At 52.2% G+C, this 14894-nt stretch overlaps 6 protein-coding genes across 6 annotated transcripts; 4 read left to right on the top strand and 2 right to left on the bottom strand.

Moving 5' to 3' along the window:
* Nucleotides 1–318: 318 nt before the first annotated feature.
* P170DRAFT_508544 (isopenicillin N synthase family dioxygenase) lies at nucleotides 319–2191 on the top strand (the record flags this gene model as incomplete). Its single annotated transcript, XM_024854587.1, has 6 exons — nucleotides 319–483; nucleotides 557–664; nucleotides 744–1163; nucleotides 1225–1364; nucleotides 1418–1589; nucleotides 1646–2191. 6 exons carry the CDS (start codon nucleotides 319–321, stop codon nucleotides 1691–1693), a joined length of 1053 nt encoding a protein of 350 aa, XP_024705649.1. The 3' UTR covers nucleotides 1694–2191.
* A 497-nt stretch (nucleotides 2192–2688) lies between these two features.
* Nucleotides 2689–5474, top strand: P170DRAFT_142176 (CCCH zinc finger and SMR domain protein). Its single transcript, XM_024842476.1, has 3 exons — nucleotides 2689–3753; nucleotides 3823–4533; nucleotides 4590–5474. Exons 1-3 carry the CDS (start codon nucleotides 2819–2821, stop codon nucleotides 5155–5157), a joined length of 2214 nt encoding a protein of 737 aa, XP_024705648.1. The 5' UTR covers nucleotides 2689–2818; the 3' UTR covers nucleotides 5158–5474.
* P170DRAFT_435540 (HpcH/HpaI aldolase/citrate lyase family protein) lies at nucleotides 5332–7052 on the bottom strand. Its single transcript, XM_024848961.1, has 3 exons — nucleotides 6759–7052; nucleotides 6367–6587; nucleotides 5332–6256 (listed from the first exon to the last, which is right to left on the bottom strand). Exons 1-3 carry the CDS (start codon nucleotides 6796–6798, stop codon nucleotides 5546–5548), a joined length of 972 nt encoding a protein of 323 aa, XP_024705647.1. The 5' UTR covers nucleotides 6799–7052; the 3' UTR covers nucleotides 5332–5545.
* Nucleotides 7053–7153: 101 nt separating this feature from the next.
* Nucleotides 7154–8340, top strand: P170DRAFT_435539 (DUF846 domain-containing protein). The gene is made up of 3 exons (XM_024848960.1): nucleotides 7154–7421; nucleotides 7559–7845; nucleotides 7933–8340. Exons 1-3 carry the CDS (start codon nucleotides 7276–7278, stop codon nucleotides 8079–8081), a joined length of 582 nt encoding a protein of 193 aa, XP_024705646.1. The 5' UTR covers nucleotides 7154–7275; the 3' UTR covers nucleotides 8082–8340.
* A 2122-nt stretch (nucleotides 8341–10462) lies between these two features.
* On the bottom strand, nucleotides 10463–11335 carry P170DRAFT_142149 (uncharacterized protein). Its single transcript, XM_024842475.1, has one exon. The coding sequence runs from the start codon at nucleotides 11137–11139 to the stop codon at nucleotides 10624–10626; it is 516 nt and encodes a 171-aa protein (XP_024705645.1). The 5' UTR covers nucleotides 11140–11335; the 3' UTR covers nucleotides 10463–10623.
* Nucleotides 11336–11456: 121 nt separating this feature from the next.
* P170DRAFT_435538 (putative zinc knuckle transcription factor (CnjB)) lies at nucleotides 11457–12114 on the top strand. The gene is made up of 2 exons (XM_024848959.1): nucleotides 11457–11488; nucleotides 11556–12114. Coding segments are annotated over exons 1-2 (195 nt in total). The 5' UTR covers nucleotides 11457–11487; the 3' UTR covers nucleotides 11750–12114.
* Nucleotides 12115–14894: the final 2780 nt, after the last annotated feature.

Genomic DNA, 14894 nt, shown 5'->3' with positions numbered 1-14894 from the left:
TGTACTATATCCGGCCCAGCAAAGTGCACATCGTACAGCACATACGTGCATCAGGCACTGCGGAGGTGACTCGGATCTTATCGGTCTGCATTCCACTTCCCCGCGCCTCAACCAGCTCTTCGTAGAATACTGAATGATGTGGGTTACGTTTGCTCTCATCGTATAGCGCCCAAGGTGGGTATTCTCTTATCTTAAACACTCCTTATCTCTGTGTTCCTTTACTTATCTCTTTATATCGAGGGGAAAGAGTGGAAAAGGCAGCATATTTCCAAAGCAGAAGCCCAATTCATTCCTACAGCATCACAGGACAAAATCACCATGTCATCACCTACGAAACACCCGTCGAGCCTGCAAAGCGCCGATGCCAACGAGATTCCTATCATCGACCTGTCTAGATTACGGAGTCCACTTCTCAAAGAGCGCAAGAAGCTGGCAGGACAGATCTACGATGCTTGTACGAATGTCGGGTTTTTCTACATCAAGGTATAACTCCTTCTTGCTGTCCATGTTTTCAAAGCTTGGAGCAGTAATTGACCGAATTGATTTTCGTCGCTAGAACCATGGGATTCCCGAGGATCTCATATCGGAACTCCATTCGGTGACTCGTCGCTTCTTCTCGCTCTCAGACGACCAAAAAATGAAGTACTACGTGGGAAAGTCCAAGGTGTGCAGCCTCACCGATTTCGCTCTTTCAATGTCCACCAACACTGCGAATACTACGAACATAAAATAACCCCACCTAGAAATACCGCGGCTACATGCCTCTCTACTCCGAACAGCCCACCGGGTCCGAAGTAGACGATCCTACCGAGCAAAAGTCAATGGGTGCCCTGTCCGAGTCCTTCGATATCGGATACGAAATTGCAGGCGACGCGCAACGAGACCCGAACGATGCTCTGCCTACTGACACCTTCAGTCTCTACGGGGACAATCAATGGCCCGGCGACGAGCTCGTTCCTGGGCTCCGGGAGACGTATCTTCGGTATTTTGCGCAGGCGTTGGATCTCTGCCGTAGTATGATGCGGATTTTCGCATTGGCGTTGGACCTAGAGGAGGGGTTCTTCGACGATAAGTTGAAGTATCCTGGTGCCACGTCGAGAATGTTGCATTATCCGCCACAGCCGGTGGAGGGAGCGGTTGTGGAGGGCCTTGGGGCTCATACGGTATTCCAATATTTGAATTGATGTTTCGACTTTGCTCTGATTCTTTGTGCTCGATTGACAGGACTATGAATGTTTCACAATCCTCTCCCAGGACCAGGTCCCAGCTTTGCAGATCCACAGCAATACTCGACAGGGATGGATACTGGCGCCTCCGATTCCCGGGACTCTGGTGGTTAACATTTCGGATTGTTTATCCATCTGGTATGGGACTGGCATTATACCAACGCCCCTAGCGTTCTAATATCTTTTTTCAGGACCAACAAAAAGTTTAAATCAACTATCCATCGCGTGACGAACCTGACGGGCCAGGAACGGTACACGATCCCCTTTTTCTTTGGCGTCGATTATGATACCACGGTGTCTGTGCTGCCGAATTGTATCTCGCAGGAGAGGCCCGCGTGCAGCGAGCCGTTCAAGGTCGGTGAGGTAAGTTGGACTCTAGCCTCTCGAAGACACCGCCAGCGCTAATGTCGAGGATGTAGTTTGTGCGGCAGCAGTTGGGGAAGGCGTATGTTGGATTTAGTGGATAGTCCGTTGTCGAGACCTTGTGGGCAAGACGCACACGCTATTTCTGAGTGGAAAGAGAATCCATTGGGTTATAAGAGGTCAGTATTCCGGCAGTTGTACCTCAATCTTAGCCTGATACAGCTCGACCAGAACCACTAGCATGTCGATATGAATATTGTTGTCCCATGTCCTGTTTAGCAGCGATAATGCTTTTAAATCCGTAATTGGCGAAAACATGAAATGTCCACCACCCAGGCACAGCCGATGCCAAGAGGAAAACATCCAGTCAATCATCGGGAGGGTTTATCAGGAACGGAGGGAAGAGAGAGACGATCCATGGTTGGGATGACAGGCAGATCGACTGTCGCCGCCAAGATCGGGCTGGCAAGTCTAGATTCCCCCCACATCCAGGAGAAAGGGGGATGACGGCGCTGGAGTGGTTCGGTAGACGAGACAACAAGAGAATTTAGTTGTCAATAAATTATGCTCCAAGACCGACAGACCAATGTGAGTGAATGCGGTGGCATGGTGGGTGGCAACTTGCATCGTGTCTGGACTGGTGGGCAACAAAGCCGGGCATCTCATCTCATCTCATCATCTCCGCCTTTTCCCTTCTCCCTCTCTCGCTCTCTCTCCTCTTCTTCCCTCTTCCCTTCCCCTCCTCAACTCGCCCACCTTTGATCCCCCCGCGTGGCTTTCTTTGTTTCTTTTCTTTTCGCTTCTCTTCTCGACTTGTTTTCTTTGAAGCCTCGTGTTCTTTTTCGATTCTCCTTCTTTTTCCTGTTCCTGCTGCTCGGGTCCTCCCGTGCATCTGCTTATCTCCACCTTCTTTCATCCCTTCCCTTTCTCCCCCCCTTATCGGTCGTTCCTCGACTGATGCGATGTGATGATCTCGAGGGTTAAGCCGCAATCCATCGCCTGTTCCGTGCTATCGACTTTCCTTTGACTCCGCTTGCATCTGCTTCCCTTCCCGCGACGAGAACTCCTGGACCCGAACAATGGACTTGGCGCTCTAAGCTCCTGTCTCCGCTAGCTGTTTTGACGATCTTATCACCGACTCCAGCTTTCCCTGGTTACCCCTCATCCTACGTCCACCGTGTACTTCTCGACCGCCCCGACCACAACATCCTCCCGACCACCCCGTCAGCATGGTCCCCGACGATATCCTCGACGGCTGTCTCCAGATTCTCCAAGATCAGGCTCTCGATGAAGAAGATCAGGCCGAGAAGGCCGAGGACTTTCTGCGCGAAAAGACCTCCTTATCCGGCCCGTCCCTAGAGAATGCCGTTCTCGACGTCCTCTGGCGCCATCGAAATCGCAATCTCCCCGATTCCTCCCCCCCTCCCGCTCGTCACACCGTTATTCGTCGCTCCTCCCCCGCGCCATGGCAGATGGCGCGCTCGTCCACCCCGCTGTCCCCTCACTCGAATCTGGGGACCAGTCCGGGCAGCACCTCCTGGTTCCCCGGTTCGCGAGGGGGCCTTTCGACACGACCTCCGATGTCCTCCACGGTGTCACCCTTCACGTCACCGCGCCCGTCGCCCCGACTCGCTCTCGCTCAACCTATCCCGCATTCCCCCAATCTGAACGCCTACGAGTTCTCCGATCAGAGCCAAGTCTCGGATTTCTACGGAGACTTCGGCAGCGATAGCAATATCGATTGGCTGGTGGCCGATGATGCCAATAGCACAACATCGTCGTTGGGAACCGCAAGCTTGAATGCAAGCCTGAGCGCCACTGCGCCCGAGTTCGTGCCGGACATGAGCCCTCATGATATCCTGCGCACTGTCCTCGGCGACAAGAGATCCAACGACGAGATCGAGGCGGCTCTGGAGGCAAACAGCTACGATCTCGGGGCCACAATCGCGTCGCTCTCGCAAGGTACCGACGGGGATAGCTTGTCCGTTCATGCGGATGATGGCCGCGTGGTGGTTGGAAAGTCGATGTCCATGGAACCGCCAAAACCGCCGTCTTCTCCGAACCCCAATCGCAGTCCGGTGGTCTGTAAATATTGGTTGTCGACCGGCCAATGTCTCCGCGCGGACTGTCGGTTTAGCCATGACCTGACCAATCACCTCTGCAAGTAGGTCTCCATACTGATAATCCATTGAGTTTCTAGAGGGGTTGTGCTGATCTGCTTCTGTTGCTACAGGTACTGGGTGATGGGCAATTGTCTGGCTGGCGATGGCTGCCCGTTTTCCCACGACCCCTCCTCGCTGGTCGCAAATCTCAGCGTGAGCGACGGCACCCCCCAAACTCTGGGAGTCCCGTTCTACTCGGAAAATACGCCGGATGCTTTCCCTCCACTGCAGGGTGCAGCAGGTGGTGACCAATGGGCGGGCCACTTTGTGGGTAAATACCCGGCCCATTTGGGTTTCATGGGACACAAGAACGGTCCGCAAGGGATGCCACTGGGGCCGGGGAAACGCAATGGCAGCATGCCGCACATGTCCCGCCCTCACTCTCGGCCTGGCAGCCGACATCAGCATCGCGAGTTGAACCCGGCCGCACTCTCGGTGGACGACCCGGATGCGTTTCCGACTCTGGCCGCCGGGAGTGCCAAGAATAAGAAACACAATAAACGCAACCCACACAATCGAGATAATGGCTTCGCCAAAGAGAATCTACCGACTTCTCTGGCTGACGTCGTGCGCATGTCCCCGTCGCCGGCGGCCGGCAAAAAACCCTCATCCAAACACAAGGATGGATCGAAGGGTCGCGAGAACAGCGCTGCTGCGCAGTCCATTCCCGCTCCACATAATATCCCCTGGCTAGAGACTGGTTCACGAGCCAACCAGCAATACATTAAATATCGTACGGAGGCCATTCGCCACGGAACTGTAAGGAATAAGTTCCTTCAGAGGTAAGATTAGGTCAGATGCCCCCATTGCAGCTCAGAAAGCTAACTTATTTTTCTAGCGCTGCCCAAGCTTGGAATCGAAACGATGCCCGTGCAGCAAAGGCTCTGTCTCTGCGCGGTCAAGCCGAGAACGAAGCCATGCGCAAGTGTCACCGAGAAGCGGCCCGGCAGTTGTACGAAGAGCGCAACAAGCATCTCTTAAGCATTGGCCTGGAGGATTCTGCCGAAGAGCTCTACGTTGACCTGCACGGGTTGCACCCCGAAGAGGCGATCGAATATCTGGAAAAGATCCTCCTCAAACACGCCCGCGAAGGCCGCCGGGTCGTCTACGCCATCACCGGCACCGGCCATCATTCCAAGAATGGCAAAGACAAGATTGGCAAGGCAGTGAAGGCATGGTTGAACGAATGGAAGTACCTCTTCCGGGAGTTCAGCGTGCCCGGCGAACGAGGTGGATATGTCGGGGGCATTCTGGGAATTGACCCCACCAGTTACGACAAAGCTCTTGCGCGGAGTCTGCAGGAGGATGCTGACGGGGCCGCAGACGCGGATGGTCCGATCAACCAACAGGGTACGGGAAAGATTCAACTCCTCAAGCGTGAAGACCTGGAAGTGAAGCATCTGTAAACGGGGGGTCGATACACGGGACCCGCTGCTTTTTGACTACGGTTTGTCTTTTCTTGTTTTACAAAGCGATTAAGATATCCCTTTGTTTACACGTTCTCATCTCATACATGGGTGGAAGGTGATGGTAGAGTGAAATCCTCACGAGAGTCGAGGATGTCCACTTCCACGCGGAGGGAATGAGATCGATAGACAGGACGTTGCGTTGCCCGTTTTGCTCCGAGCGTAACTCGAAATGTTATTTAGCGTGATATTTACTTTCTATCTCTTCATACCATGTCAACCATGGGATTCGTGATGATCTAGGTAGTGAAGGATAGCAGCAATCCATCAACTTGACCCTTCTCGCACCTACCAGACATCCCGAAACTACACATCTCGTCCGTGTAGCCTACTCCGGCTCCTGCCCCTTCCACTCCTCCCTCAACGCCCCAACATCCATCCCGCACTCCTCCGCCTTCCTGACAATCGCCTTCGCCTTCTCCGCCACCGGCACATCGATCATCTTCCCGTCCAACGTCCACGCCCCCCGCCCACTCCTCGCCGCCTTCTCATCCGCAACCACAACCCTCACAGCCCAGGTCACCTCGCCCTGCTCCGGCCCAAACACCCGCTCCGCCGTCTCCACCTGCGACGGATGAATGCACTGCTTCCCATTGAACCCCAGCTGCTTGCCGCTGCGACACTCGTCCTCCAGGACGGTGGCCGCCTCGCCGCCCTGCGCCTTATACGCCGTGCAGACCAGATCGATCGTGGAGGGGAGATTGACGGCGCGCGCGGCCGTCGCGATGCTGGAGCGCGCGAACAGGAACTCGGTCAGCGACGGCGTCCGCGTCAGGCTGAGGTCCAGCGCGAAGTCTTCCGCGGCGAAAATCAGACCCTGCAGGTAGGGCGTCGCGGCCGTGATTTGGGTGAGATTGGTGAGGGATTTTGCGGACTCGATGAGCGCGAGGAGGGAGATGGGGGGTCGGGTGGCCCCGGCTGACGGGTTGGAGGCTGCTTGTTGCGCAAGGGTGTGGTTGATCACGTCGCTGACGAAGGTGAGGTCTGATGCTGAGTTCACTTTCGGGATGACGATCGTGGAGAGGTTGGGTGATTGGAGCTGGTTTGTGGGTTAGGTACTGTTTATCTAGATTCCTTGGTGAAGATGTCGGGTCTGTATCCGATTCCTCGAGCGGATAGGTAACGAGAAGGGCAGGGGGAAAGACATACCACCTCCGTCAGATCCGCCAATGCCAGTCCGCTATCGACCGAGTTGATCCGGACCGCGCGCTCGCGAATCCCTCCCGGAGAAGGCTGCTCGAGGGCCCGGCGCACCAGCGACCGGGCTTCCGCTTTCTTGTGCGGAGTGACGCTGTCTTCGAGGTCGTAGGCGACACAGTCGGCGGCTAGGCTGCGGGATTTGTCGATGAAGCGCTGTGAGGAGCCGGGGACTTTGTACGCATTCTTGTTAGCCTGGTTTGTTTTGTCGGGGTTGGGGTGGTGTGGACGGCGGGTATACAGTAGTGTCTTATGGAGATGGAGATGGAGATGGGGATGGGGATGCGGGGAAATGCACTATTGGTTGTGTCTGTAGGATGGAGGGAGTAAGAAAGGGGGCATACTGTAGAGAAGGGAGCGACGGAGAGTGTTTCGTGATGCCATGATGGTGAGCTGTGCTGTGTGTGATGATTGGAGAATCGTGTGTCGTGTTAGTTGACTAGTAAAATGTATGAAGGAGCTTTTATCGTCCGGATAAGAGAGAATCGAGCGCATCCTCGGCCGCTCTGCATAAAGGCTTCTCCGGAGGGATGTGGCTCTTGCGGTTTGGGATTGGTCGGTTCATGGTGAACACCGTCCTGGAAGATACCCCGGAATCACCCGGGATACCCTCCCTTTGTCTCTATTCACATCTTCTCTGATGATCCAGGAATCGAAGAGACCCAGTTGTTCCTGCATGCAACCGATGAGCTTAAAAGGGTCGCCCTATTCTGCCGTCCTCCACCGCCTCCAGGCGACACGCAGCATCATCGCGATGATCCCGTCGCTTCTTCTCTGCACAAGACAAGCAGCTATCGCGGTGGCTGACCATCCTCCTCTGTGACCATTGTGTGACCCCTCTTTCATCATCTGCTGTCCACCATGGAGAACCAAGCTCAAGGCCCCACACAGCAGGGCGAGCTGAACTGGCGTCTCAGCGCCCATCCGATCACCCTACTATGTTTCCTAGGCTTCCGCATCAGCGCTCTGCTGATGTACCTATTCGGAGTGCTCTTCATTAGAAACTTGTATGTGACACCGCACCCCAATGCAGTCAATGCGATCGACCAGCTCGATCAGATCGCTCGTGGCGCAAAGACACCCGCACGAGCTGTCCCCTGAGCCTACCCAGCGAACACAAGACACGAGCTAACACGCCATCCAGCATCCTCGTCTTCATCATCACTCTCCTCCTCCTCGCCGCCGACTTCTACTACCTCAAAAATATCGCCGGCCGGCGCCTCGTCGGCCTCCGCTGGTGGAACGAAGTCAACACCACCTCCGGCGACTCGCACTGGGTCTTCGAATCCTCCGACCCCAACGCCCGCTCCATCACCGCCACCGATAAGCGTTTCTTCTGGCTCAGTCTCTACGTCACCCCGGCGCTGTGGATCGGTCTGGCTATTCTGGCTATTATCCGCCTCAGCAGTGTGATCTGGTTGAGTTTGGTTGGTGAGTTATCTCCCCAGCGTCTGACAGCTACGGCATCTATCCATTGGAGACAGGACGGGTGGCTAATCCAGATATCCTCCGCACTAGCCATCGCACTCGTCCTGACCATCACCAATACCGTCGCTTTCTCGCGCTGCGATCGCTTCAGCCAGGCGTCGACGTTCGCCAACCGTGCCTTGTCCGGTGGAATCGTGAATAACATTGCCGGTGGTCTGCTGGGCAGACTGTTCAAGTAAGCTGGGTTGCTGGCTGCTGGCCGGCTAGCTAGGCTGGAGATAGTCCTTTCTGCCGTTGGTTGCATGTTTTCCTGCTGTGGTCTTTATACATGGGGAGGTTCTCGCTTTGTTCGATGAGTCACGTGCCCCGCTGAGAGCGTAAGGAAGACATCCTATGGTGGATGAATGTAGGGCTTCTGCTTTCTTTTTCTTTTTCTTTTCTCCTAGACTTCTGGTTCGTTGATAGCTCGCATGATGAATCTGATCAACATGAATTGCATTCCATATCATTGGGTTTTACTGGACTATCTTATTTACATTGGCAGGTGATGGACATTCTGGTTTCTGCTCTTTTCTTCTATTACAAAGTCATGAAAGTCCATCAGGACAATAAAGCTTGTCACCAAGATACTTCTGCAAACAACAGAATGCTGTCTCAGGCTGCCTTGCTTCGGATGACAAGTAGTTTCAAGAAAATGGCTGCAAAGAAGCTATGTAGGCTCTATACTTATATGATTATATAGCTGCTTGTCAAACCCCATGAGCGATCTGTCTCCTAGAATTCATAGATCATTCATTCTCCCAGATATCTATGATAATCGATTGTCTATCGAATTGTCTGCTCTCTTGAAACTAAACTTATTTCTCTGTTTATCATTGCATACTCCTGGTATCAGCTATAAGGTAGTCTACTGGAACCACAGTAGCTTAGACACATGTTGCTTCGCTCTTCTGTTAATCTTTCCAATTTAAACTACAGGTGTACTTGTTTATTCCTACTGAGAAATGCCTCCATATGTTAACCTGGTGTGAATTGTAATTCCAATGACCCCCTCAAATATTGCATATAAAGTGAATTACAGTAATGCAAGCTAGGTATTCAAACAGTCATAGACACTTACTGTAGACTTCTTGCACCTATCAGAACACAAAAGAAGGGGAGCCATTGGATCAGACAACGAACGAGAAGAGTGGCCTGCGGTGCAAACGGACAACCACACGCCACAGTGAATGAAGTGTGCGTTTGTCCCTCCTCTGCTGTTTACCCCCTCCAATTCTCTTCTTCCCTCCCACCTCTTCTCTTCTTTCTTCCTTCACCTTTCCCCTTTGCTCCATCTCCTCCCTACCCCTCCTAGTCCTCTTTCATCCAGAGTTTCATCATCCTGTCTCTTGTTCTTCTGTCTATTTCTTGGTGTTCGAGCTCTTGATAGCAAACTTCTTTCGAGAATTGCGTTCCGGTGAGTATTTTCCTTTCTTTCCCGAAAACCAGGCAGCTTCATCAATCCTAGCCTGCTCCTGTGACAAGTATCCGCGTGGGGATCTCCCTGCGCAGATTGCCTTCGTCTTCCATCATCCTGTCACTTTCTGTTTTCATCCATCCTTTTTTTCATCCCGCTTCCTATCAAAGCAACTCTAGCTAATGCCTTGAGCTTCGCTAGTCCACTACTCACTCTCCAACACCATCCACTCCTAAACAATCAACATGGCCGGATGGAATCCTGGCGGAGCGGAGTGGACTCCCGGTGACGCTGGTACGTATCTCAATACCCCTCCATCAGAATCTCCCCCAGAGCCGCTCCTGACTAGAACCCAGGCTTCGAGAACGACGAAAATGTCGCGCCTGGTGGCTTCAAGCCGTCTTCTGACTATGGAGGTGGTGACTTTGGCGGCGGTGATTTCGGTGGTGGCGATGAGAAGCCCGCTAGAGATGCTGATGACAACAAGTGCCGCAAGTATGTCTCCTTATCCTTGCTTCTTAATTGTGCTGACTTGTTCTAGCTGCGGTGCCGATGACCACTTTGCTCGTAACTGCCCTGAGCCTCGTAAGGGTATGGCTTGCTTCAACTGCGGCGAGGAGGGGTAAGTGCCTATCCTGTGGTTGAGACTGGTTTTCATTGCTGATGATCTTCTAGTCATTCCAAAGCCGAGTGCCCTCAGCCTCGTAAAGGTATGGCTTGCTTCAACTGTGGTGAAGAGGGGTAAGTACCTTGGTCCTGATGTATAGGGTATTCCATAGCTGATGTGTTTCTAGTCATTCCAAGGCCGAGTGCACCAAGCCCCGGGTCTTCAAAGGCCCTTGCCGTATCTGCAACCAGGAAGGACATCCTGCGGTAGAATGTCCCGAGAAGCCCCCTGATGTGTGCAAGAACTGCAAGATGGAGGGTAAGTGGATATCTCTTGACATAACTGAAGATGCTAATGCATTACCAGGCCACATGACCAAGGATTGCACCGAGAACCGGAAGTTTGACACCAACCATATTCCTGATAAGCGCCCCGAGGAGGCCTGGGATGACATCAAAAAGGCCAGTGCCGAGAGGGATCTCGAAGATTTTCGTGAGGTATATTCCCTTCTCGTATGTAGTTATGCAATTGCTGACAATACAGGCCATCAATGTCTACTCGAAGGCTGTTCCCCAAGCCACTTTCGTTGACATCGAAAACAAACTGAGAGAAGATGACCTTAACTTTCATCTTATTGCTATGGTATTTATCTTTGTTGCTCCTCCAGACGCAGCTAATGGTTGTGTACAGGAGAGACAAGTCGACGACTGCATCAGCCTCATCGATCTGCAGGGCAAGTTGAACTGCACATATGTTGTCGGGTTCTTCTACAGCGCAAAGCCTCAGCGCGCACACCTTCGCGAACGTTGGCCTGCTTCTGTTGAAGAAAATCTTGAACGCCTTGAAGATGCAGGATTTCCATTTGACCGACAGGTTCCCAAGTGCCGTAACTGTGGCGGTAAGTAGGCGCCCTCAAGAGATGTACAAAGCACTGACAAACTCTAGAAATGGGACATACTACTCGCGGCTGTAAACAAGAGTTTACCCCTCCTGACTTTGAAAAGGTGGGAGTGAAATGTGTCAACTGTAGCGCCGAGGGACACCGTGCTCGCGATTGCCCTGAGCCTCGTCGCGATCCTTTCGCTTGCCGGAACTGCGGGTAAGTTCCATCCTCTCGATCGGTTACATTGATGCTAAGCATGACCAAGCTCCCCTGAACACAAGGTTTCCGATTGCCCCAATCCCCGCTCTGCTGAAGGAGTCGAATGTCGCCGCTGCAATGGAGGTACAACATGCCCAAACCGGTTGATGGATGAACATGCTAATATATTCAGTCGGTCATTTTGCAAAGGACTGTCCAGAGGGCGGTGCTCCTAGAACCTGCCGTAACTGCGGGTAAGTTGGTCTCGTGGCACCATGTTCGAGTCGAGCTAATGCAAAAAGATCCGAGGACCACATTGCTAGGGACTGTGATCAGCCACGGGATGTGTCAACCGTGACTTGCCGCAACTGTGACGAGGGTAAGTGACGAGCCTATCAAATTGAATGATGCTAGGCTAAAGCATCATTAGTCGGACATTTTAGTCGTGACTGCACCAAGAAGAAGGATTGGTCCCGAGTCAAGTGTAACAACTGTGGTGAAAGTAAGTCCGGTCCAATCGCCTTGAAAGTCTTTATCTTTAGCAGATCAACCCTGGCTAACCAACCTAGTGGGTCACACCATCAAGCGTTGCCCAACCGCCGGCGAGTCGGGTGAAATGGACACGGGAAACACTGACACCAATGACTTTGGCGGTGCCGGTGGATGGGGAGCCGGAGAAACCGAGTCCAAGGACGAGCAACCCACCGATGGAGGCGGGGGAGGATGGGGATCGGGAGCCGCTACTACTGCTACTTGGGACTAGACGGGATCCGACAAGTGATGGCGCGACACGGAATAAGATCGTTTGAGACGATGTCTGATGTCATAAGTCGCACGTTCCTTGATCGCGGTGGGTGTCTTGCACTACCTGATTTCCAGTTTCCAAGCCTTCTTCTGTCCCGTTCACTCTGATCTGTCTAACCCCGCCTTTTCCTACTACTGCACTTAACCAGGTGGGGACTTCTTCCCCCGGCAGGCCCGGGCTGGGCAATTCCTTCCACGGACCGAGAGGCACTCACATTTACTTACTGCGCGTGTTCGGGACGATCACGTCAGAGAAGTGCAACGTCAAGCCGGATTCTTTGTTCTCGGGATCAAAGGAATGGATTGCATACATAGCCACTTGGCAGAGTCGTTAGTTAGTTTGTCGGTCCGGTTAGTTCACGTCAGTCCGAATGGAATCACTTCATGCTCTCATTTCGGAATCTCGTAGATTGGAAAGCCGTGGTGCGGGTGGCCTCACAGTAACCCAGAGTATTTACCCTACCTACCTAGTTTAGCACGTACCGATCATACGAGTCGGACTGGAGTATAACACAGACCAATCCGAAGCATCGGCAAAGAAGACGGATTCTCGGACGGAATGGATGAATGCTACGCTGCCCGCTTTTAACCGTCGGAATACGGAGGCCACTCGGGGGTCTTGGCCTTGGCACGTCTTGGCTTCTGGCTGCTGGCTTCTGGCCTTCCCGATGATTTACCAGGGCCTGGGCCTTAGAAGGGCTGGGCCTTTAGGCCGGTTCGGGATCGAGTTCAACGTCAGGAAGGAAATTAGGAAGCATTCGTGTGGCGATTCACGTCTTGAAGAAATTCACCTCATGCATGTAGCCCATATATAATATCTAAGACCATTGCAATCTATATCTCCCTCCATACATGCCTTGAAAGGGAACACTTTGCGCTTCTAGCAAACACAACCAAGCAGTCCGAGTTCCGGGAAGCAAGGGACACGCTTTGATAATCTTAATCTGACATTACATCTACATACATTATGGGGGTTTGCCATGACCCAGCTGAGCGCTTCTTGTTATCCTGAGATGGATTGTAGTGTTAGTGAATGTAGCGTGGATATAAGTTTCTACAGTTGTTATATTGTGCATTATTAGAAAGGTAGAGAGAGAGAGAGAGATACGTTGTCTGCTTATCTACCTTACCCATCCTATTTGCATCTGTACAAATATAGCATATAGACATGTAGGCAGGTATGCATCAAGCACGGGGTGAGGATAGGCTATTAATGTAAGAATTCATGCAGTGCAGATCTGCAAAGGCAGGACGGAGTACCTATGCAAGGGGGGTAGGATTATGAAGTGGTGATAGAATGAGATTACTCAGACTGTGTCTGATATCATTAATGCATGTACATGTATGGAAGACGGTTTATTCTAAGATTGAACCAAATCTACTAGCAAATTGTAGAGAAACCTCATGCAATATGAACTTCTAGTCCCACTATATCCCTGGGAACAAACCCGATAAGGCTGAACGGAATGAGGAGCATGGAAGCATAGAAGCCGGTGTCGAGGATTAGGGGTCTGCATTTAGGCAAGAAATCGAACTGTTGTGTTGTGTTACTTTCGGACCTAGGCTGCATGGCATGTTTGAGACGGGTTTTCCAGATGATGTAGGTAGGAAGTGTTGATGGTTGATATACAAGTTCAAAGGCATACATCAGCCCCCGGGGGGTAGATGATCTCATCTCCTGTTAGTCAGGCTAAGGGGTCTAAATTCAAGGTACAGATGAGGGTATTTGTTTATTCCTCTGGCGTAACCAATAAAATATAGATAAGTGGGAATCGACGGAAGAATGTCGGCTCGAGCCTCTCTTCATAGTTTGTTATTTATTAGCTGTCTTCGCATATTCCCGAAGAAGAGGGTGAGAGTAAGTCTGACAGCGTTGGTTTAGGTTGCCCCCTGATTAGTGTATTATGGTCACACGAGGCAAAACCGAATAAAAAAGATCTAGTAGAAAAGGGCCCGAGAGCAACCTGACCTGAGAACTAGACCAGACTTGGACCTCCGCCCGGACTAGGACCAACACCCATTTCTTATATTGCAATGTAGTATTAGTATTATGATGATCTTGAGCGAGCTGCTCGATGATTAAATGAATGAAATAAGATCCGGGTCCGAGTCGTCGATCCTTCGCCTAAGCGGCGGGAGTGGATGTGTGGCTGTCAGGTCCGTGTCACCGTCACGCGTCCCCGTCATTTGGGTTTCCCCAAGGGGAAATGAAACCTGGAGTTCGGGCGGTTGGACTTTGGGGGCAAAATCCTGAGTACAGTAAGGTGGTTGTGATCCGTACTTTGGGCGAAAACATATCCGCTGTCCAGAGAACATGTAGCGACGCAAGGGGGACAATTTTAATTCAACATGAGATGATCGAGCGGGTAGCCTGTGGTTCGCTTACCACGTTAGTACTCGTATTCCAAGATTGAATGCGAGGCGATTCCTTCGTCCAAATCCATGCGTTGGAAATAGACACCGAGCAGGACAACAAGATGACATGCGACGGAACACCGAAACAGGAAATCCGTGCCAGCCTGACAAGAAAATGGACAGAATGCAACCCGTTCGGCTGTGACCGAAGGTTAAAGAGGAAAGAAAAAAAAAAAAAAAAAAAAAAAAAAACACCGGGCAGTGCCCATCACCGTCGACAGTCGGGAAAAATACCTCTGGACACTAACCACAATAGGCTAGCAGACTCACCCTGGTTGGTTGGATGATCATTTCACCCTCCATCCTCTGGAGAGAAAAAGACGCGGCGGAGGTTCAGAGGAAAGAGGGGGAACATGCCATGTCGCAAACCGACCCAAGTGGGTTTTTCTGGGGATGGGCGCAACCCCGGTTCTGACGAGGTGATCCCTACCCCGGGAGCCCGAACTCCACGGCAGCGACGTCGTCTACAGAGAGTTATTTTGACTAAGGCTTTGCATTTCTTGGGCTTGTCTTGGGAGATGACTGCAAGGTCTTGTCGTTTGCTTGGGAGTGCTTGAATCACCCTGAAGCGAGCCTGTGCGAAAGGCTGAAGGATGCCCCGAGGGTGCGATTGGTGTACCCCCGGACGGCTGCCGTTTCGTGGCGTTCTGGGCCGATGCTTCGGCGTCTGGGCGGTCGGAACGGTGGTT

This window comes from Aspergillus steynii (genome assembly GCF_002849105.1).
Source record: "Aspergillus steynii IBT 23096 chromosome Unknown P170scaffold_3, whole genome shotgun sequence".
Taxonomy (NCBI): domain Eukaryota; kingdom Fungi; phylum Ascomycota; class Eurotiomycetes; order Eurotiales; family Aspergillaceae; genus Aspergillus; species Aspergillus steynii.
This window is presented reverse-complemented; position numbering and strand designations above follow the sequence as displayed.